Source organism: Sardina pilchardus, chromosome 15 (assembly GCF_963854185.1).
Source record: "Sardina pilchardus chromosome 15, fSarPil1.1, whole genome shotgun sequence".
Classification (NCBI taxonomy): Eukaryota; Metazoa; Chordata; class Actinopteri; order Clupeiformes; family Clupeidae; genus Sardina; species Sardina pilchardus.
Genome location: NC_085008.1, coordinates 12,908,679 through 12,931,527, shown reverse-complemented (window position 1 = coordinate 12,931,527; position 22,849 = coordinate 12,908,679). Strand labels below are relative to the sequence as shown.

General features: G+C 40.3%; 1 protein-coding gene across 2 annotated transcripts; it reads left to right on the top strand.

Annotated features, from left to right (window-relative positions):
• Positions 1–601: 601 nt before the first annotated feature.
• On the top strand, positions 602–22,845 carry chaf1a (chromatin assembly factor 1, subunit A (p150)). 2 transcript variants are annotated; one of them, XM_062555633.1, is made up of 16 exons: positions 602–969; positions 3,048–3,095; positions 3,607–4,211; positions 4,454–4,504; positions 5,348–5,592; positions 9,915–9,975; positions 11,131–11,199; positions 11,284–11,501; positions 12,300–12,465; positions 15,468–15,548; positions 15,738–15,833; positions 16,529–16,781; positions 17,513–17,654; positions 17,763–18,072; positions 19,050–19,131; positions 22,143–22,845. In XM_062555633.1, exons 1-16 carry the CDS (start codon positions 897–899, stop codon positions 22,241–22,243), a joined length of 2,601 nt encoding a protein of 866 aa, XP_062411617.1. In that variant the 5' UTR covers positions 602–896; the 3' UTR covers positions 22,244–22,845. The 2 variants fall into 2 exon arrangements, with proteins under 2 accessions (XP_062411617.1, XP_062411618.1); XM_062555634.1 differs by lacking the exon at positions 602–969 and adding an exon at positions 1,390–1,494.
• The last annotated feature ends 4 nt before the right edge of the window (positions 22,846–22,849 follow it).

The following is a 22,849-nucleotide window of genomic DNA, read 5'->3' as shown; positions in this document are numbered from 1 at the left end:
CTTTGATATATCGATGGCTTTGGCCTAGGTTGACCAAACCCTCTCTTGTTGTCTGACAGCATTTCCAGAGGGTAAGCGGACTCTGGCATTTCTAACCATCATACATTGTGTTCACCTAAATGGGCTCACCATACTAAGGTCAATCTTTTAAGATTGAACATCAGTATGGGGAGTCTGCGCTTTATTTCTTCAGCACAAGTCTTTTAGGTGTGGTCATGGCATGGGCATCGTTTAACTGACTCTGTACGCTTGGATAGTCCTTCAACCAGTCAGACCAACGACCCTGTGCTTCTTTTGGACAAGCTAGTTTGTGATTGGACCCAAAGGTTGTGGTCAGGAAGCAGGGGAGACAGTTGTGCAAGTTTCCAGCCTGAGCTGCCGGGCGAAATCCAAATTCGCCGGCAGGTCAGGCAGCAGGGTTCACCCAGCCTAGGGCTCTGATTCAACCCAGCATGCATCATGTTACGCCAGATTTGTGCGGCGCTGCATCAAGTCGAATGAGCCTAATGAAAGTTGTACGGAACTGGGCCTACTACGTAACCGGACACACGTGACTCTCTGAAGACGTCAACGTATTAGTTGCCCAATCAGCGTAGGCATGTTGAGCCTCTGCGGCACTCCCGCCAATTCTGACTGACAAGAAGCGCCGAATAGAAAAGGATTTGTGAAGAGTGGCAATACATTCTGCATTTTGCACTGTAAAAAGTATTTCGACGTGTTAACACAGGTAACTAATAACTGCGTCCTTAGTGCCATCAGCAGTATATGGGAGAACGAAAGTTACGGGTGTAAGGGACGATTTTGACTAGTATACACGTCAAATCCTTCACAAACCTTAGTTCGGATTTTAAGTTAGCTGACATTGGCTAACACCCTTCGAACAAGGTACATTTTGGATGGTTGTGATGCTGGCGGCAGAAGACCCATCTGCGGACGGGCCTTTGGCCTCTGCTCCCGAAATAAATAACGGTAAGTTAACGTTAAGTAACATTACGATTAGTAACAAGTTAGTGGATTATAGTTTCCACATGTAAAGTATGTTTTAGTGTTGGTCAGTTTTTGTGCAAAGCAGAACCGGGGTGAATAACGACCAGTTTATTCAAAGTTAGCAACATTGCTTCCTACTCATTAATGTAGTGTTAACATTACTTGGCTCATTACCTATCGTTTCTCTGTGTTGGGTATGCCAACGTTAGTGTTAATGTGTTAATGTTAAATCATTACGCCTCACTTTAACACGAGCTGTAATAGAGGTCTTACGTTGGCCTACGTCTACGTTACTGATTGTTGTGGCATTTTATCGCATGGGAAGTTGCTGTGGTGTTGAACGTTAACGTGAGTTTATTTCCAGCCAAAGTTAACTAGCAAGATCTCACTGTCGTTCATCTTTCAAACGTGTTTGTAACAACGTGAATGTTACGAACGTATCGTGAGCGTTAACGTTAAAGTTGATGGCTTGCTTGCTAACTTTAACGTTAATAATGCGGTCTAATGGTAAGACAAATGTTGATGATTAATGTTCTTCACTAACGTTACCTGCAATCCTTAGTGGGTTTTTGGCTAGCTAGTTAGCTAGCTAATTGGCTAGCTATTATTGTAAACACCCTGGAGTCATTGGTGAGTCATGTTAAATCTTAAACAGTTACGGCTACATTACGCTATCGTTGACGTCTATATCTAACATAACGTTGAAAGTGCAACATATAGCAACTGTCTTCATAGATTTGGTTAGATCAGTTATCAACTTCACTTATCCAGAGTAGAGTTTACGTTAACTGTTAACCTTACGGTACAGACCGACTTACCCTAGGTTGACGGTGATGAAAGTGAATTAACGTTAAACATTGCTCTTTGGCGGGAGTAGGAGCTATTAAAGGCCCGGTAGTACTGTTGCAAACACGCTTTGCACAATTCACATTAGCGTGCGCACAGGTGTCCAGAGCGAGAACTTACTACTGGTTTTGCTGTTGCAAATAGCATTAGTAGTCGCACGAGCTGAAGTTTGAAAAAGCAAAGTGCACGAACACACTCAAATGTAAAAGCGTATCTTTATTACTCCAGTTTCATGAAAGTGTCTGTTTAATGTTAAAGAATGAATAGACGTTCCATTCTCTTTTGATCCTGAAGGCTACTGCATGTGACAAACTTGCACATGCAAGTTTTTCAGGATTGCAGTAGCCAGAACAATTGGCAATGACTAATTCTATAAGTGAAAGTGTCCCATTTCAATGGACCAATTCTTCCACTAAAATATCCACCCTTTTTGCATGTTGTTGTCTAATCATTCATAATTGATAACAGTTTATGCTCATCATGTCAATCATTTTGTATCCATGTCAGCAGCCGTATCATATAAGCATTTAAGCTTTCAGAAAAGGTGACAGGGTCTCACGGGTTTTACACTAACTTCTGATCATCCTACAATCAGGTGTTTGCTTGGTACTTCTGCTTACTCAGAAATGCTGGTGTAATGATCTAGACTAATCTCTAAAACATGCCAAAATCATTCTAGTAAAAGGGAAAATGCAAATACCAATACACTGAACCTGTTTTTCCCCAGAATGTCGTTCAGAGTAACGCATGATGATCAATTGTTTTTTTTACCAGATCTATTTGTAAAAATGAAATAATGTATTTACACTGACCTGTACTGTAATACATAGAAAAATACAGGGATTGACGTTCTTTGTCGCTATGACAAAAATCCATCAATTGGATTCTGTAGAGGTTCATTGCAGAAAATTAAGAAAAAACTAAACACTAAGCGCTTTGTTTCTACTGCACTTTGCGTCGCTTAAGTTTCGTTATCGTCGCGTCACCAGCCAATAGCGTGCCAGGACTAGAGTATGGCCTTTTCTGATTGGAGCCAAAGGTTCTGGCAGTAAACAGCGAAAAAAGATCTGCAGGTTTCCAGCCTGAGCTGCCGGGCGAAATTCAAATTCCCCGGAAGTTCAGGCAGGGTTCACCCAGCCTACGTCAACAGTACAAGGTAAAGAGATTCCAGATGAGTATAACAATAGTTGTATGTATTCTTTCACTTTTTTCAGGTATGGATTGTGGTGACAAAAGTAATTCTGCCAAGAGGCTTATCCAAGGTAGGTCAAGTCATCGTACACCACAAAATCCTACAACCCCCAGCTTCATGCAAAGGTAGTTTTAATTGCATTTAAAGTAAAAAAGTAAACGTTTCTTGAACGTGACTGCTTTGCAATCGTTGGTCTATGCCATTCATTTCAGAACTTCAGAAATACCATGCTTCAGCATGATGTATAGCTTAATTATCCACCATTTAGGCTACAGTACAGTATAATTATATCATATAATCATGCACAAACTGAGATCATTTGACTTGCTTTAAGCACATCATTAAGACCATCTCTGAGGAAAGGTGGATATTTTGATACAGCAAGATTTTTTATTTTTTATTTTTTTTCAAATGACCTCATATTTCTATGGCCAGTTGAAACATATTGTGTCAGGTAAATGTTTTCTGTTTACCCACCATTAGCAGATAGATGGATCAAAAAGTTCATTTGACGTCCTCCTGGGAAAAGTTGTATCAGTGTAACCAGATTGGTTAATTGTAGTTATGCTTATTTCCTTTAGCCCGTCTTCCTTTCAAACGGCTCAATCCTGAACTCAAAGGGAACGTGGGAACAAAAAGAGCAAGAGGTCCCCCCACCTCGTCATACCTTGGAAGTGGAGTTTCTGATGGAGAGAATGATACAAATGACACTTCTCCTCCACAGTGTCAGCGACCACCCATCGTTAATGGACGTGGGCCCTTAGATGGGTTTGTAATTAAAAAGAGACAACCGCTTTTTCCTCCCTGTGCACCTGTGGCAGTGGTTGATTTAACAGAAGATTCCAATTCCTCTGACACTGTCCAGCAGCAGTCAGTTGCTGTACCAGCACCCTCTTCTGCTCCCACAGATGACAGCATATTTTTAAGTGATCTGGATTCTTCACATACCATCAATTCAAACACTTCTGTGCCAGTCACAAAAGAGCAGAGTGATGACCAAGTAGAAGAAGATGACCATGTGAAAAATGCTGAAATGGAGGAGAATATGGAGGGCGATTTTGAAAATGAATGTATACATGAGAATGGTTTGCGGTTATCAACTGCCTCTTCTAGCTCTCTATCAACTGTGGAGAGCTCACCAGATTCTCACAAGACTGGTCAGTGCCCGCCATCATCCTCTATCACAGTAAGTAGATGTCAGCAACTAACTTGGCAAAAAATGAGGTGTTTTGATGGTAAAATAACTCTTTTATTTTGTATATGCTTTCTAAATGATGACCTGCCACTGCCATCAGATTAAATTGTAATGTGTAGAATTTTGCATCAACTTTGTGGGTTCAATGGAATCGTCCATTCCAAAGCTCTAAGTTTTGTTGGATACTAGGCTTATATGCAATACACATTTGTGTCATCTCTTCTGAATTAAAGGAACCTGATGGGGATTCAGAGATGAAAGATGTGAAAAGAATCTCTCCTAAGGTAAGGCGGTCAAAGTGAATTCATGTGTCCTTCATTCCTTTTGCTAAAATCTCCTTAAAGCGACACCATTGATTGAATTGATATGTATGCCCTTTGTAATCAATATTCAACACCATTAAGAGCAAAGATGGTGCCCAATGATGGTACCCAATTTGTCAAAAAAAATATTAAATGGTTCATTATCTACCTGATGAACACCGGGTAGTGCAATATCAAGTAGTCGGCAAGCATTGCTAATGTCAGAAACTTTGTTGTCTATGTTATAAGTCATTGTAGCATCAAAATTAGATAGTTTGAAGCCTTCATGTAAAGGTCAAAGAACTGCATTGTGTTGCTTTAAAGGAGAAACCCGGGGAGTTTTCACATAGACCTCCGTTTCTCTAGATCACTGAATAATGTCTGTTCAAAAAAGCTGAAAACAATCTGTTTTACCCAACAGCTACCAAGTTGCTAGCCAACAGCTAACACAACCAGGCAGCCCACACATGCCTACAGAGTGTAGCATTTTTTTCTGTACCAACAGTACTAGGTGATCTCGAGAAGCAGCGCTCTTTGAGAACTCGCTAGATTTCTCCTGTAAAAGTCAGTGCTTTTGTAGTTGTCATTCTCTCTTTTTTTTTGATTGCTGCAATACAGACTGTTAGGACTACATATTTGGCACATAAATTAAATGGGGATTCCCAAATTAGTAGGCTTGGCACATAGCTTATTTGATCTCTCGATGTCCGCTCCTATCATGGTCAAGCAAAATTCAACAAGGGTTGGATTGTTCACCCATTCGACAGTTGTGAGAAGTTAGTTTTACTCTACTGATGCGGTGTTAATATACTCTTTTTCGTGCAGAACCTAAAGCAGAAGGAGGAAAGGCAACAACAGCGTGCTGAGCGAGAGAGACAGCGGATGGAAGCCAAAGCTGCAAATGAGAAAAAGAAGCTAGAGGCTCGTAAACTGAAGGAAGAGAAGGAGAAAGAGAGGAAGGAAAAGAAGGAAAAGGAAGAGCGGGAAAAGCGAGAAAAAAAGGAAAAAGACGAGAAGGAAAAGGCAGAAAAGTTGAGAGCAAAGGAAGAACAACGCAAATCTAAGCAAGAGTGAGTACATTATTCCCATGTTTCTTTGTTCGCCATAGTTACATTACATTTATACAACAATTGGGTTCTATGAAGCTGTTTCTTTGTTTCTGATTGGCCGAGAGACGTTCCATGAGTTGAAATATCCCACGATAATCCACTCGGACTTTTCACAGCTAATAATAAATCACTCCGCGATACAATGTCAAGTTGTGAAGTGTAAAACGAAATGTAACGTTGCATCCAACCTGAAATACAGACGCTCAGAACGTAGAATATGACGGAGGTGGATATTAGCTAGTTGGATGGCATGTAGGCTAAGTAAAATAGTGATGTTTCAAAGTTAAAAACATGTCCTAACCAGACGCAATGCGAGCTAACGTTTATTGCTTGACAACGGGAGAGATAGAACTAACGACTGGCTTTTGGCCATAGCAACGTGCTTTTAGAACTAACGACTGGCCTTTGGCCATAGCCACCATCCATTTAGAACTAGTAACGGCAGTTTGTCCTGCAAGTAATAGAAATGTGTGGCGGAGAGAAGTAGCTCTACAAACAAGACAGTTTTAGCGATTTAAACGTTTACATTATAATGGGAAATTAGCGCAAAAAACAAGTGATAGAATTGTTGTATAAAAGCAATATAGCACTCGTGGTCGTGGGTTGTTGCTGGATATTCCCACGGGTGTTGTTGCCTGCGCCACTCGGCCTCCGGCCTCGAGGCTACGGCCGAACAACACCCGTGGGAATATCCAGCAACAACCCACTCCCACTCGTGCTATATTGCTTAATTATTCTTTTGACAGACAAATTTATCCAAAGCGACTAACAGAGAATAACATTTTAGCTTAACCCTCTAACGCTGGGGTCGGCAACCTTTGAGACATCCAGTGCCAACTTCAACATTTCTAGTCAAAGAGTGTGCCACTATCATCAATTTTTATCTGGGGTTCGTAGTTTGTCACTTTTAATTGTAAACACGACTCGGAATTGTCCGTGGTCAAACGGCTGCCGATAGGGCTGAGCACACTTTTCATATGCGAAAATACCTGCTCACACAGGTATGTTGAGCCGAACACTGAAAAGAGGGATTGGAAGATCCTGCTGTCAGTCTGAGATTTATTTATTTTTTTTGCTGATGCTGGTGGCGCGTGCCAGTGATTATGCCTCGGCGTGCCAGCAGTGGCACCCGTGCCATAGGTTGCCTACCCCTGCTCTAACCCATGGGTCTTCAACCGGGGGTCCGCGGAGGTACTGCAGGGGGTCCGCGAAAATATTTCGTCTGAAGCATTTTTTTCTCTTCCAAAAAATAACATTTGTCAAAGTTAACATAATGTTCAATGAAAATCGCTTCATATTCGTTTTTAAATAACACATTGTAGGCTACCCATGAATCATGCATGTGATAATGTGATCCCTGTAACATTGTGTTACCCAATGGAACACTTTCCCCCCGTGCCTATTAGTTAAATAGCTTCGTTTTCAGCGGCATGACCATTAACAAACTCGTTCTTTTCATTCTGGGAGATAAATTACGTTTCGACTGTTTGATTCGTTTGCTTAATGTCGGGACTGATGGACCCTGAACTTTGCGGGGTAGCCTATTTGTTCTGTGTGATGTTTTGCTTTGTTTTTTTGGTTTTTTTAAATGAGAGTCTGAGGTCTTTGCACGGCAAGGCGTTCTGCGTGAATTCATTAATCCAACGTTCTCCGCGATGTCATACCACCAAAATGAAACGATAACGATAATCTTGTGTGTTTGTGTTTCCTTGTGTAAGACAAGTTATATTTACACAAGATGCAGAGGCTCTCTGTCTGTATCAGGTTGAGCAAATTACGCTTTGCCTGAATTTAGCTGAATTTATACCACCAGAGAGGGTTAAAGCGGAGCTTCTCACACTTGAATATTAATTCGCCAATGTGAATGTAACGGTAAACACAGCAACGTTGTATCTAAGACAGCGGCAATATAAACGAAAATGATAGTAGCAGTGGTATGAACGGGATAATCAACTCCGCGCCGTGCGTTTATAGGAAAATAATGCACTGCAATAATGCCTGCGGTGTCGGGACCTTATTAAGGCGAGACACCCCAGGTGAATAGGGGAAATTTTTAAACTTGAAGATATCTTCATGAAACTTTACCAGTTGAATACTCACATAAATTGGAGAATAAAATGTATTGCAAGTTTTCTTTAATTTAATGTTTAAATATGCTAATTAGGCTATATCTCATTAAATATGCGCTAATTTGCATATATTTTGATGCGAAGGATCTGACCATTGGCAAAAGCCAGGTTGAAAATTGTTTTTTTGTTGTGTTAATATATCAAATAAAAAAACATTTACGGAGGGGATTATGAATATCTTCTTTTGTTTTCCAGTAAATCAGAAAATACTGCCAATTGGCTTAAAAAGTGGATTTTCGCCCTATTTTTAGGCATAAAAAGTCATGTAAATCATGCCAAGAATGCTATATCAACAAATCCCTCTGTAAATATCTTCCAAATATAGTTAGGAATAAGACTGGAAAGTTTGGTGTATGTAGGTGCTGCATAAGTGGAGATCCTTTGCATGGCGTGTGGGGGAAAACTCGTTTTGAGAAAACAGCCTTGAAACACAGCCAATGAAATGCGTTCTCAGCTTAGACTCGTCTTTGAACTTTCGCGATTGGTTGCTAATACAAAGGAAATGGCCATATTTGGATAGCATAGCGTCTTGTAGGAGAAATAGGGCTTTCCAACGGTATCAAACACGATATGATTTGGATCACGATCACGGTAGTACATGACACTTTAGAATGGGAACTTTTGGTAAAATTAGGAGAAATATATAGGCGCGAGTAGACAAAAGTTCGTGAAATAAACACTTAAATGTGCAAATCGGACTTTGTTGTTGTAGTAGGGTGGTAGAATACATGCTAAAGTAGCAAACTAGCTCAAAATCTCGAAATTGACCGGAGGTCACAAAAACAGTATTTTCACCTGCCGTGTCTCGCCTTAACACTTAAAACGTGCATTATTTTCCTAAACGCACGGTGCGTCGTTGATTATCCCTTACATATCCACCTTAGTTGACCCTTGCGACATTCATTCTATTATAGGGCGAGTTTATGCAACACTATGTAAAGAATTATCAGAAACGAGTTGTATAAAGCAGTTACCCCCCTGTTAATAATAACTTATGTTTAGAATGTGTGCGTTCGTGTGTGTGTGCGTGCGCGTACGTGCATGCATGTAGGCACTAATGACTGACGGTTCAAATGATAAGCATGATTTGAGGTGTGCCAGGTGTGGGGGTCCGTGCTCAGTCTCTCTCACAGCCAAGGGGTCCTTGGGCTGAAAAAGGTTGAAGACCCCTGCTCTAACCGCCGAAGTCGCTGAATTGCGACATGCAACATCACTGATTAAAACAAACGGTAGATCCAAGTAGGGTGACATCTCATTTGTACTCTCCACCACTAGTTGGCAGACAGACATCCAGAGCTTCGATTCAAGCCCAAATTTGATACACAACGCTTTCAAGAAGTAGTATCTGTATTACTCGCGAGAAACACACGAAGAAGACTCATGTCCTTTTATAAAATGGAAGTGAAACGTGCGATCGCGTTGCGCAAGTGATGATCATGATGATGGTGTCCGTAATTGACGTGGTACAGACAGCAGGGCTAGTAAAAGTAGGGCTCTGGAGAACTATAAAGTCACTCGCGATAGGAACTGATTTGAACAGGCTACTTAATTGTATAATAACATAGGGTTTTTGGTTATAGTAATAGTTTACTATTGTTGGTTTACATGTGACTGTTTTCTAGTTTGTTTGTTATGTCGGTGAAATGACAAAAACAAAGTAACTCTGATCAAATATGTTCAACAACCAGTATTTACTGAAAGGAGCATAATTTGATGTGGTTACCATCCCGTGATGTCATATATGCAAAGTAGATGAGAATTGAACCCTTCATAAACTTTGGTTCATACTCAGTGATTTTCACATTTAGAGTAGGACTTTATCTCTGACCACTTTAAAGCCATGGCCTTTTGAAATTGTTGTGCAAAAATCCAATGTTTTGTTTAGACCCAGACGGTTAGAGGGTTAACATGTAAGCATTTGAACATTTAAGCTACAGGCAATAGCATTTAAGATGTGCTCATCTGTGGTTGTTTTTTGTTAGATTTACACATCCATCATAATTACTTGTTGCAAAGTTATGCTTATTCTCAGTTCTGGAGGCTTGAGGACCAGCTGGTTCAAGGACCCATGAACAAAATGTTCATTAGCTTGACACGCCTGTAATAAAAAGCTTAGTCTTAACCTGTACTTTTTTTTCTGTTTTATTACTTCAGGGCAAAAGAAGAAGAAAAACGAAAGAAGGTGGAGGAGAAACGGATGAAAGAGGAAAAGGATGTGCGTTGAGTTCAGATCCAGGGGAAAATAGTCTGGAGTGGGATTGAAAAATCAGTAATATCTGGCCATTGTTTTAAAATAGTCCCTGCAAGTGCCACTTATACCACTTATAGTATGATTCAACGGCATAATTGTAACCCTGAATATATATATATTTTTCTAAATTTATAGCTAATAACGTTGGGAAACCATGGAAACCAACTATTTGGAAATCTAAGATATCTTAAAAGACAGTAAAAAGTTAAAATAGTTTTTTTCGTTTGAAAAGGCAGTAGTTTCTCCGGAATCGAACAGAGCCATGGTTTCTTTCAGCGGCGGTCTCAAAACCAGCGGTATTTAGGCTGCATAAAATTGTTTTAAAAAGTGTGTCCTCGGTTGTTTGAAATTTGTTCGGTTTTGCAGTGTCTGATCCAGAACATGCAAAGCCCTGCTGCAAAATGTGTTTAAAGGCTATTGCCAACAAAGGTGGCAGCACCTCAAACAGAAATAGGCAGCTCTCTGCGAAATGGCCGAGGCAGCACAAACACGCTACTAAATGTCCAAAGTCAAAATTAAATCATGAGTTTTACTGTGTGGGACTGGGACACTCATCTAGATTGCATATCCTATGTAAGGTGGCAATCCTAGCAGTCTTTTTCTCCACTCTTCAATCTTCACATATCGAATGTGTTTCAGACAGTATTTTAGTCTGGTCTCATGCAAGTAATGGCGTGGGAAATATATCAAAACCATAGTGAGTTCTCTTCAAACAGGAAAGGATAAAGTGGTGACAGCTGTAGCCTGTATGATTATTTGTTATTTATTTTCTCAGAAATTATTAGCATGTTATTCCACGTGACTGAGCAACTCAATGACCTGCCTGAAAATAATTAGAAAATACTACAGATCTAAATATTTCACCTGCTCATTCTACATGATCTATTTTGACATTGTTATAGCCTACATAACACTGCAGGTTGAATACTACATATTTTGTTGTGACACCCTCTATGGACAATGGAAGGAGACATTCTCAACCTTTTTTATCACATAGACCTGAGTTCATACCTAGTCAACCTCACAGGCTGTACAAGGCTTCCAGACAACAACACAATTTTATGGCATATAATCTTTTTCCCCTTGTTTTTGACTATACAAATGTTCTCTTATTTTCAGAGGATTAAAGCAGAGAAAGCAGAGATCACACGCTTCTTGCAGAAGCCCAAGACTCAGCTTGCCCCAAAGGTTACATTTCATACAATTGTTTCATTGTTTTTATGTCTTTTGTATTAAAAACACAACAAATCTCAGACATAATCTCTCTTTCAGACACTAGCCTCTGCTTGTGGCAAATTTGCCCCATTTGAGATCAAGGAAAACATGTGTTTGGCGCCAGTGTGTCGGGTGCAGTGTGAGAATGCCGTTTTCGAGCAACTAGACCAATACCTGGTTAAGCCAGACAGGAGCATCACTTGGTTGAAGGAATTGACAAGGCGGAAGCCACGTTACTGTGGTCCAACACTACCCAAACACCAAGATCCAGGAAGGTAGGACTTTTGCTAGAGCATCTCAACTTTCCCACTTTCATGTTTGTTGTAGTAATAGTAGTAGGATGGCCATTCTTAATAATACTCATTCTACTTGGAATGAGTTCAGTGTCATCCTTCAATAAGCTACTTGGAATGAGATTCTCTACTCAATTTTGTACACACACACACAGACACACACACACACACAGCCTCAAGTTGACTTCATACACCTTTGAACACGGTTGTGTTGCATTTTGAACACCGTCCGTTTGGAAAAGCCTGTGCTGCAGAAGTGACTAACCTACCGAAATACATTTTATTGAGAATCTGAGAATTTGGGGATATTCTGACACGCTACGCTGAGGGTTGTGTTGCTTCAACCTGTTGCCACTCTTCAGGTCAATAAGTTGTTCCTATGTTTATATGGGAATATATTTTTGTATTGAATTATGGCATCTACTGCGCCACGTTGACGTGGAAAACGACTGCTTACCAACAGGGAGAATAGACTACTTCTGTCTCTCATGTGAACTAGCTTGCCATATCAGCAGGGTCCCTGCGGATTCCGTAAAAAGTCTTAAAATGTCTTATTTCATTTTTGATATTTAAGACCTTAAAATGTCTGCAATTGTATGATGTCAGGCAATGAATTGTTTGCAGAATGATTGTTTATCTTATATTCAGACTTGCCAACCTATATGCCTTCAGCATAATATTAGCATTTTTTGACATAGAAGGTAGGCAAGTACGCTTCGTTTAGAAGTCTTTTCGTGTCCACCCTCTAACACTGTGCTTCTTTACAAATCTCCGCAACAGTCTGGTAGTGATGGAGGGACCACAGACTGATGGCATGCCTGACCAGCAGCATCGGGGTCGGATGAAACTCCTGCAGTTCCATGAGAATTACAGGCCAGCTTACTGGGGTACCTGGCGTAAAAAGAGCAAATGTATTTCCGCACGCTGCCCCATACAGCAAGACAAGGTATGCTTCAACTCAATCACTTACAGGTAGAACTACTGTTTGACGAGATGGCAGTGTTTCTCTTTTAAAGTGTCGTTCAGGATTTGTGAAAAAAAAATATGATTAACTGTTATATATATATATATATATATATAGGCCTTAAAGGAGTAGTTCGGAATTTTGGGCTTAGGACCTCATTTCCAACTTAGCCGGGGTGATATAGGTCGATTGAGACAGTTTTCCGCGCATTTCTTCCCTTCCTTAAAGAGAAACTATGCAGGATTGGCGATTTCATCTCCGGTTTCGGTTTCGCTTTGCGTTTTCGCTCGTTTTATGCTTGCATATTTCTCTGCAGAGCTTCCTCTACAGCTTTAGCGTGTATATTTATACATAGGTTATATATATATGTATAATTTGCAAGCGTGGTTCTTCTTGTTCCTTACGCGTTTCAGACTTCCAGATGTAAACAAGGAGCGATCGCCTCCTAGACAAACTGCAAGGTTGCAATAGCGGATAGGGACACTGGGGGCGGGAGGAAATATTACTGTTTTCGATAAACTGGTCAGTCAAGCAAAACAACGATTCCTAAGCGATTCTATGACTATGAAAAAGTTGCCTAGGGTCTCTTTAAATTGCAGCATTCAGCTGGTGCTAAGCTGGTGCCAAGATAACGCAATTGGTAACACTTTACATTACAGATCAGTAATAATTGGGTAATGTTGTGGTAATATGCAATTTCATGATAATAATATTTTTAAACCACATATTACAAATAATTAATGTGTAATATCTAGACAATTACTGTGTAATTACTATACAACAACAATGCAAATAACTTGCGTAAAATAAATTGGTAATAACTGCTGTAAATATGTACTTACCGAAGCAATAAATATTTAGGATTTACTTATTATGACATAATCTTTCTGTAATTATACCAACATGATGGTGCTATGAAGGACTAAATTACATAGTAACTTTTAAGTGTTAAGGCACAATTGCACAATGGTCCAAGTTTTTGTAGTAGTTAGTTTGATGGTAAAATGTGATACAGGGACTATATCAGATACACTGATTTGTAGGGGTGCAACGGATCGAAAAATTCACGGTTCGGATCGATCCTCGGATCAAGAGTCACGGATCGGATAATTTTTCGGATCAGCAAAAAAAAAAAAAAAAGACAAGACAAGACAAGACAAATAAACATAGTTTTGTCTTTGACGGGATGTTGTAACGTGGCTCAAGCACTTTCAGCATGTGTTTAAAGTAGGCTAGTGTTGTCACGATACCAAAATTATTGATTCGATACCGATACTAAGTCAAGAATTACTTTTTCGATGCTTTTTTACAATTTTAGTTGATCTGGTGTTTAAGCACCAGTAGCCTTATATTGAATATTGTGTGATCATGCACACCAGTGGCCATCCAAGATTCTGCTTGACCCTCCACACACAATCTGCATAATTACTAGTAGCTACAAATGTTTAGTCATTTGTGTACTGATTTAGCATATCTTTAATGTGGTGTGTAGCAGTAGTGCGCATAGGAGGTGTGTGTAATTGAGTCCCTGTCGCTTTAAGAAATACGTGAGGGTAATTAGCCTTCAGTCTCACGGTTTTATTCTTAAGAAAATAAGTTGGACATAGTGCATGATGACAAGGATATGTGGATGCAATTCGTTATGCTTTCTATGTCATTAGATAAAATACATGTTAATAAAACTAACAAGTCAAAGAAAATCTTTCTGGGATCATAAAAGAGATGAGTGTCTTGCAATGCTCCTTTATGATTTTAGTGAGCACAAGCTATCTCCAGATGTACAAGTTAGCCAAGGTTGCGTAGCTTATTGCTGACATTGAACCCATAGGCTAAGCCTAAATGACCTAAATATCATAGCATAGGTAGGTGCGCAACAAACTTGAGAGATGTAAGTGTGCACAAACAAACTTGATATTAGGCTATTGTGCTGCTGCTGTGCAACCACATCAGCACTTAAACTAGCAGCCATGTATTGCTGGTTATGGCATGACCGCTAATAACGTTTGTGAGAGCAGAAAAGACGCGCAGGCAGGCTAGGGGAGCAGAGCCTACGGCTCTGTAGGGAGGGACTAGAAGCAAGCCTTCTGGACACGCATGTTACTTCAAAAGAACACATGGACATTATTATTAATAATTATTATAAATCAATCCGCGGATCATGCGTGTGCCGAACCGAAAATACTGATCCGAACGGATCACGGATCAATGATGATCCGTTGCACCACTACTGATTTGATTGTTACCCCCGATGGTTGGGGTAAACTTAACTTGCATCATTGCTTGTGGCCAGAGTGTCTTGCAGACACCATTCAAATTGTGTTCTCGCGAGAACTCTGGATTTTCAGGGTACACTTCACCAGGAGTTGAAGGGAAAGGAAACCTAACCTGTAATCACTTTAACAAGGGTCTACTGACAGTCTTATGGTAACCTGTCTCAGTTGACTGACTAGGGATTAGGGATAACGTGGAGGCATTGCAAAATCTAGTCTTGTTGAGAATGACATTTCATTTTTAAATAGCCTGCTATTACATATTTTATCATATGCGATCTGGAAAAACCCCTCACATATTGCAATTTTACCAACTTATGATCGTGATGCCATCCTAGCAACATCCAACATTTTGGGAGAATGGTGTCCAGGATTTGACGAGTGGACCGTGTCAAGAATGTTAGGATGATATTAGAATCTTACTTTGGTCAAATGTCACCAGGGAGGGTTGAAATGGAGCAAAAATCAAGGATTTTTGAGTGCACTATGTGATTGGAATCACAGTATTTCCAGACCAGCTAGGCCTTTTGATGTTTTATATAGCAACATCTTTAGGCTCACATTTAGGCATCTTCCAGGTGTATTACAGGATAATTGGTTTGGGTGGAGCTTGGGATAGACAAACATGGGGATGTACTAAGTGTGCAGTGGATGAAATCTTTTAGCCCACTTGTTGACTGTTATCAATTCTTTGATATGATTGTCATTCTGCAGGAACTATTTGACTATGAAGTAGACAGCGATGAGGAGTGGGAGGAGGAAGAGCCTGGAGAGTCATTATCACACAGCGAGGGAGTGAGTACAATTTTTTTGTATTATTTATTTATTTTTTATTCACAGTTTGTTTCAGCTCTGATTTCTGGCCAATTTCTTGTATAAATAACCAAGTGTTATGATTATAGTACATTTATTTACATATTCTTTACCTATCAGGATTTGTGATTTAAATTGTGGATACGTTTGTCGCCCTATTTATTTTTGCAGGATGATGATGAAGAGGGAGATGATGATGACGATGATGATGGTTTCTTTGTACCACATGGATACCTGTCAGATGGGGAAGGGGCACGGGAGGAGGAGGTAGTTAACATATTTCAGTAGCTATGCCTGAATTTCCTATCTATACTCTAATGCTTTCTAGGGTGTCAGTGGCTATTCAAATCGACTTAAAAAATGATGTGCCATACATCATTAGATAGATAGATAGATAGATAGATCGATAGATAGATAATGATCCCCAAGGGGAAATTCAAGGTCCCAGAGTTCAGAGAAGTCTTCGCTATTCGAAGTGTCAAACAACAATTCCGACTGCAAGGCCCCAAATTGAAACGAGTGACAATGGTCCTGAATTTAAGGATGTTTCAGTCAAAGGAGAACAAATGCTTTGTTTGTGGAGAGACGGCAGATGTGAGGCTGTTGGGTGCACCGATGTAACCTAGGAAACATTTTAGTTGCATCCTTACACAGTGACCAGTAAGCTTTAGCAAACTCTGTACACAAACAATGTTCAGTGCTCTAGTTCATGTGTAGAGACCCAACTGATACTTCGATCAAAGTTTCATGTTGTGTTGAGCCTTCTTAGCAACAATACGGTCAATCTTAAAAATGCCGCTTCCAACGTTATTATGCGTTTAAAAGAAAGTTTGACTTGTGTACATTTTCAAAAAGACCCTTGCATATTGGTGATAGTTACGCTTTAATTCTTTTGGAATATTGCATGATTTTTCAACAGTCTGTGTTGATGACAAATTATGTGTTTCTTTGTTGTTGTATAGGAGGGGGCGGGAGACCCTGAGAAGCAGAAGTTGCATCAAAAGCTGAAGGCTCGTGAGTGGGATGAGCTGCTTTCTAAGAAGAGGGTGAAGGTGCTAGAAGCCGTTATTAATGGCTGCTTATGGGAAGGAGAGATTGAGTTTTCTCATGCTCAGCTGGTAGTGCTGCAGGCCCATGCCATCTCTGTTCTGGAGCCCCTCCCAAAAGATGAGCCCTCCTCACCTGAGAATTCAACAGGAGAGCAGCGTAGTGTATGTGAGTATTGGACCCTATTGGGGTCTTGGATGGATCATTTGAATGCCACTTCACAGGGCACTCGCGGGGTGTTATCTTTAATATTTATGTCAATGTCACAGTCATTCCATTTATTCATTTTGTAGATGCTTTTATCCAAAGTGGGCATACATATGTCTGTTATTTAATAGTTGCTCTGGGGGTTACCCTTACAAAAGTTAAATGTTTGCAGCAAATTTTCAGCAATCTTGTGTGTGATTTATGGGAAACAAATGAGTTCATCAAAAAATACTCCCAGAAATTTGCCAATGTTGGCCACTAGAGGCAAACTTTCAGCAAAGTTCTGGCAACAATGAGTTTTGCCAGAACTTTGCCAAATGTGTTCGCTAGTGATTTGCCATCACACTTGGCCAGTAATAGCAAACTTCCAGGGAACTTCTGATGAACCTAATTTGCATATGACTGCTGCAAATTTGCTGCAACATTGCCAAAAGTTACGGTGGCCGAGAAGGGCCAAACGCGCTCAGTTAGCTAAAGCAGTTTCAAATACAAAACGATGTATTTGAAATACATCGTTTTGTATTTGAACAAAACGATGTTCCCCCATGAATTAGAAGCCCGAAGCCCTAACCAGTAGGCCACGGCTGCCCATATATATACAGTGCTTATACTTAAAACACTTGTATGTGTTTTTGGAATAGGGCTGTTGCAAGAAATTAATATCATTTAAACAAACATTTTTCATCCTGCAGTGCTTCCCCAGCTTCTACCATTACTACATGGAAATGTGAACAGCAGTAAAGTAATTATCTCCGAGTTCCAGGAGTTTTGTCGTCAGCAGGCAGTCTCTCTTGTCAGCAGCCCCCAGGGTTGTGCAGACAGCATTCCTACCAGGTAACCAAAATCATAGAATACAAACTTTCTGCAATACAAATGCTTCCATTCTATACTTACTGCTGTGAAAATGTTTCTGAAATATAATATGCATCTTTTGTTGCACAGAGTGGGTCTAAAGCGCCTGATTAAGGAGAGTGCTGTGTACGAGAAGCGATCTTGCTTTAGGCGCCTCTGTTGGTATGTCCATGCAGACATCCTGGCACGTCACAGTTTTGAGTCCCTACCTGTGCCCTGTCAGTGGAACTACCTCACACCTGGTGTTCAGCAATGTCGGGAGGATTCCCTGTTACCAGTGAATTCACAGGGCAACTCGCCAAACACCCCACAGCCTACTACCACTCTTTCCTCCAAGAGGAAATCTGCTGGCAGTATGTCGATCAAAAAGTTCATGAAGAAGTGTGTAGACCAGGAACAAGTAAGGACCCCCCTTACCACCTCTTTTTTAAGCAGATGAAGTGTATCCAAATTGTTATTTCTCTACATTGTTTATTAGTCCATGAGCCATTTTGAGCCGATCGCTGCCAAATGAGGTGCCAAAGTTTATTGAAGGAGTGTGGGAAATCTGAAAGCCCATGTTAGTTCACATCTTGACAATATATGGTTTAGGTGGTTTAATTACTTTCCCCTTCACGGCACAGCCCAAAATGGATCAGCCAACCACTTGATTTACTAATACATAATGCACTGATTGATTGGCTGGTGACCGGAATTGACTGATTTTCACATAATCAGCCATGCAGTCATGCCACTCGAGAAATAATGCCAATAATGCCACACACGCTAATACCAAGTTTTTCGATGCACAGAAAGCTAACGATCTGCTTTGCCATATTGCGTGAAATGTACTGTTTATGTAATGAAGTGACATCTTAGTAATCGTCACCACCATACTGTCCCTGACCCCTCTACAATGCAAATTGCGTGTCAATTGCTGAACCACAAGCGCAATTGAATGGAGTTAACCGATTGTGACATCAAAGTTTAGTGATCAAGTTCAAGTTAAGTTTATTGTTGTATCTCAGGTATATTTACATATATCAAAGAGCAAAAATCTTAGGTACGAGATTAGAGACAATTGTACAGATGCGGGTTGGAGCGGGACAAAAAATGGCACATTATTGCGGGAGCGGGACAGCATGTGTGAGAACTGCAACTTATAAATACTGTAAATCCATAAAATCCCATTCATTTCAATGGAAAATGTACTTAAGTAGAAATCTTAAGCTGTGAGTTTGGAAAGTCCATCATAGATTTTTGTCATGTGGGGTCATAGACAAACAAAATAAAACGCTTGGTTTGGTGCCCTATCGTGGCACCGACTTTTCTGCTGGCTCATGGACTACACTCTATGTAAAGTGAATCAAATTGCTTAATCTATGTTTACCCTCTCAGACAGAAGTTATGGAGACCGATGGTTTTCAGGCAGACACAGAAGATGAAGAGGAAGACTGTGTCTACATCGGTACTGGATCTGGTGAGTTGATAAGAATGTCTACAAGTAGGCAGATGGTGAAAAGAGGTCAATTTACACATCCTGGTTGCAGGATGGGGTGAATATAAAAAACAGGTGGAAAAGATTTCTCCCTTTTCTTTCTGCACTAAGGCAGAGATCACACTGGCAAGTAGAAGGTTCCGTGTTATTTTCTATGGTTCGGTGGCAGAATGGCTGCAGCGCTAGCATTGAACTTGGTTCAACTTTCAGAGCTCAACATTCAATTGTCAGTTTATGTTACTTAGGAACAAGAGAGAACTTATTATGGTCCGTTATTTCCAGTGTGATGCTCAGACATGTTGACCCCTGGTCTTCCCCCGTAAGCAATATAACCTGAAGACTTCAGGATCAAAATGTCTGAGCTAGGGCTGCAACAATGTATCAATTAGTTGTCCCCTATTGAATGAATCTGCAACTACGCTATATTGCCAAAAGTATTCGCTCACCTGTCTTGACTCACATATGAACTTCAGTCACATCCCATCCTTAATCCATAGTGTTTATTATGATGTCGGTCCGGTCTTTGCAGCTATAACAACTTCAACTCTTCTGGGAAGACTTTCCACAAAGTTTAGGAGTGTGTTTCTGGGATTTCTTTCAGAAGCGCATTTGTGAGGTCACACACTGATGTTGGACGAGGTGACTGGCTCTCAGTATCCGCTCTAATTCATCCCAAAGGTGTTCTGTTGGGTTGAGGTCAGGACTCTGTGCGGGCCAGTCAAGTTCATCCACACCAAGCTCTGTCACCCATGCCTTTATGGACCTTGCTTTATGCACTGGTGTACAGTCATGTTGGAACAGGAAGGGACCATCCCCGAGCTGGGCTTGGTCCCTTAGTTCCAGTGAAAGGAACTCTAAATGCATCAGCATTAACCAAGAGATTTTGGTCAATTCCATGCTCCCAGCTTTGTGAGAAGTTTGGGGATGGCCACTTCCTGTTCCAACATGACTGCACCAGTGCACAAAGCAAGGTCCATAAAGGCAAGGATGACAGAGTTTACTGTGGAAGAACTTGACTGGCCTGAACCCAACAGAATACCTTTGGGATGAATTAGGATGGATACTGAGAGCCAGTCGCCTCGTCCAACATCAGTGTGTGACCTCACACATGCGCTTCTGAAAGAATGGTCAAAAAAATCCAGAAACACACTCCTAAACCTTGTGGAAAGTCTTCCCAGAAGAGTTGAAGCTGTTATAGCTGCAAAGGGTGGACCGACATCATCATAAACCCTATGGATTAAGGATGGGATGTGACTGAAGTTCATATGGTAGTCAAGACAGGTGAGCGACTTTTGGCAATATAGTGTATTTTGGTAATCAGTTGATTGGTTTGAGTTCATGTTTAACTCATTGGCTGCCAGCCATTTTCAGTGCAGAGCGCTCCATACTTTTACAGCATTTTTACTGTTTTTCCAAGATCCACCGAACGGTGAGCTTTATGACTATGTAAACACCGAAGGTACCAAATGAAAGAGTAGACTTTCTTCTTTCACCAGGAAAAAAACTGTTTGTTTCTATCATTTTCCGTTCTTTAGTAATCGTCAGTAGAACATGGGTTAGTTTTGCTAAAAACACCTGTTTTTGACCAAAAAATGGAGAAAACGATTTTTAAAATCGTTTGAACATTAGCGTTTCAGTAGTATGTCAACCACGATTGCACCGTTATCTCGTCAGTCTCGTCAAGGTTGCTAGGGACTCTGATGGTCGCTATAGACTCTGAACAGGACGGTAGACTTGGCAAGCTAGCACTAGCAAAGTTTTTGTTAGTCTATATAGCAATATCCAATGTATTGGATCATACCGTTCACGTGTTTTCCATCCTTGATGTAAGAAGTAAGCATATTTATTCGCTGGACCGCGTGCAAACTAGATTCACTGTGGTCTGTTTACAAGCCTGAAACTCTGCCAGATCGTTCCCAAGCCCACCCATGAGCCCTCCCCATTGAAAATGCAATTGACGTCTATAGACGTCAATGGCAGTGAATGAGTTAAGGTCATTATTTTCTGGCTTACTTACTGCTCTATGAACTGAGCATCTTTGGTGTGATTGGGGGAACCAACATTAAACAAGTAATTATGGTTATTTGCTTGTTTTGACATTACTCAGGCAGAAATCATATGAAATATCAAGATGTACCACTAACTAACTGGGCATTGACCCCCCCTTCCACACACACACACACACACACACAAACACGCACACAATCAAGGTATGTATCGAACCATGGGTCAAAAATCATGATACACCAAACTCACAATTCGGTTTCTATCATTACAGCCCTACGTGAGCAGTACTTTCAATAGTGCTTTGCATTAAATGAGGAGAATTCCATTTTAAATGCTTTAAAACAGGCTACATTTATTGGCGGTTTATAACTTCCACTGAGAAAACAAAGCTTTTAAAGATATTTTAAACATTCAACAACATGAATACAATATGGAGAAATTACATTTACCCAAATCCTTAGGAGTGTTTATTCATTTAGAGAGCTAATCTGAACTGCATAGCCAGTGATCTTATGGGAGACCACTAATGAGAAAATGAAGGGGAAAGTGTAGTCTCAACACTAAATATCTTCTGCAGATCTGGCATTAATAGCTCTGCCCTATATTGTCAAGACCAATCACATTGTCACAATTACTCCTTTGCCTTATTTTTTAATCTTACATATAAAAATAGTTCCAAAATAGAGGATCAGATTCAGGACACCTTTTATGTTTTCGATTGCATTTGAAACACTTCCTACTCAACAAATCACCTGATTCCTCATCTCAACTTTATCATGCAGCTTACAAAGTCAAAAAATGTGTATATTGTGGAGAAGGTAATTCAGTACGGTAGTGTTGCCCTAAATTGCATGTATACCTTTTCTTGGACATGGACAAATGACATTCCTCAGTAACCTCAATTAAATTTCATAGATAAGTCTGACTGCTTGTATTGAAGAAATTATTTTCCCTTCTGTGCTTAATCGTGTACATTTTATTCACAGGATTCCTGACACAGAATGCCAGCTCAAGCTCACCTCAGCCAGACAAACTGGAACAAGTGGAGGTCAACAGTTCAACTGCTGTTCTATTACCTTGCCCATGAGGACCCAGCTACATAGACTTAGGACCACAGTAAGACTGGGACAGATCTATGTGGGGCATTCATATAATATTGAAAGAATTTGGGTATAAATGATGCAATTGTTTATGGTGAAAATCAATATAAACAATCAGCAGGGCTGAGGCTGTTGTTCGAGAAGCATAATGTTAACTTGCAGATGGGGTCTGTAATATTAAGCAGTCAACTTTTCAACACCAGATGTTTGCCTTGTTTTAACATGGACATGTCTATGCATGTTTGTGTGTGTAATTAAACATAACTGCTATACTTTAACTGAGAATATATCATCCTTTTGTAATTTTTGTATGCCCCCCTTCCCCCATTATTGCCTTCTCTGGCTCAGTTTTGTTTATATCAGCGATTTGTCTCTCCTCGACAGATGATAATTTCACAGGCCAGGTCATTTGTGTACAATTTCCAAACTCTTATAATGTATATTTTAATAAAAATGGTTACAGGTGGGCTATTACATTACCGTCCAACAACAACAACAACAAAAAATCTTGTATTTAAAGAACTGTGTCAATGATTACAGATGAGTCTTGCAGATTTTGAATAAAGCATTATTTAAAAGCAAGGGACAACTGA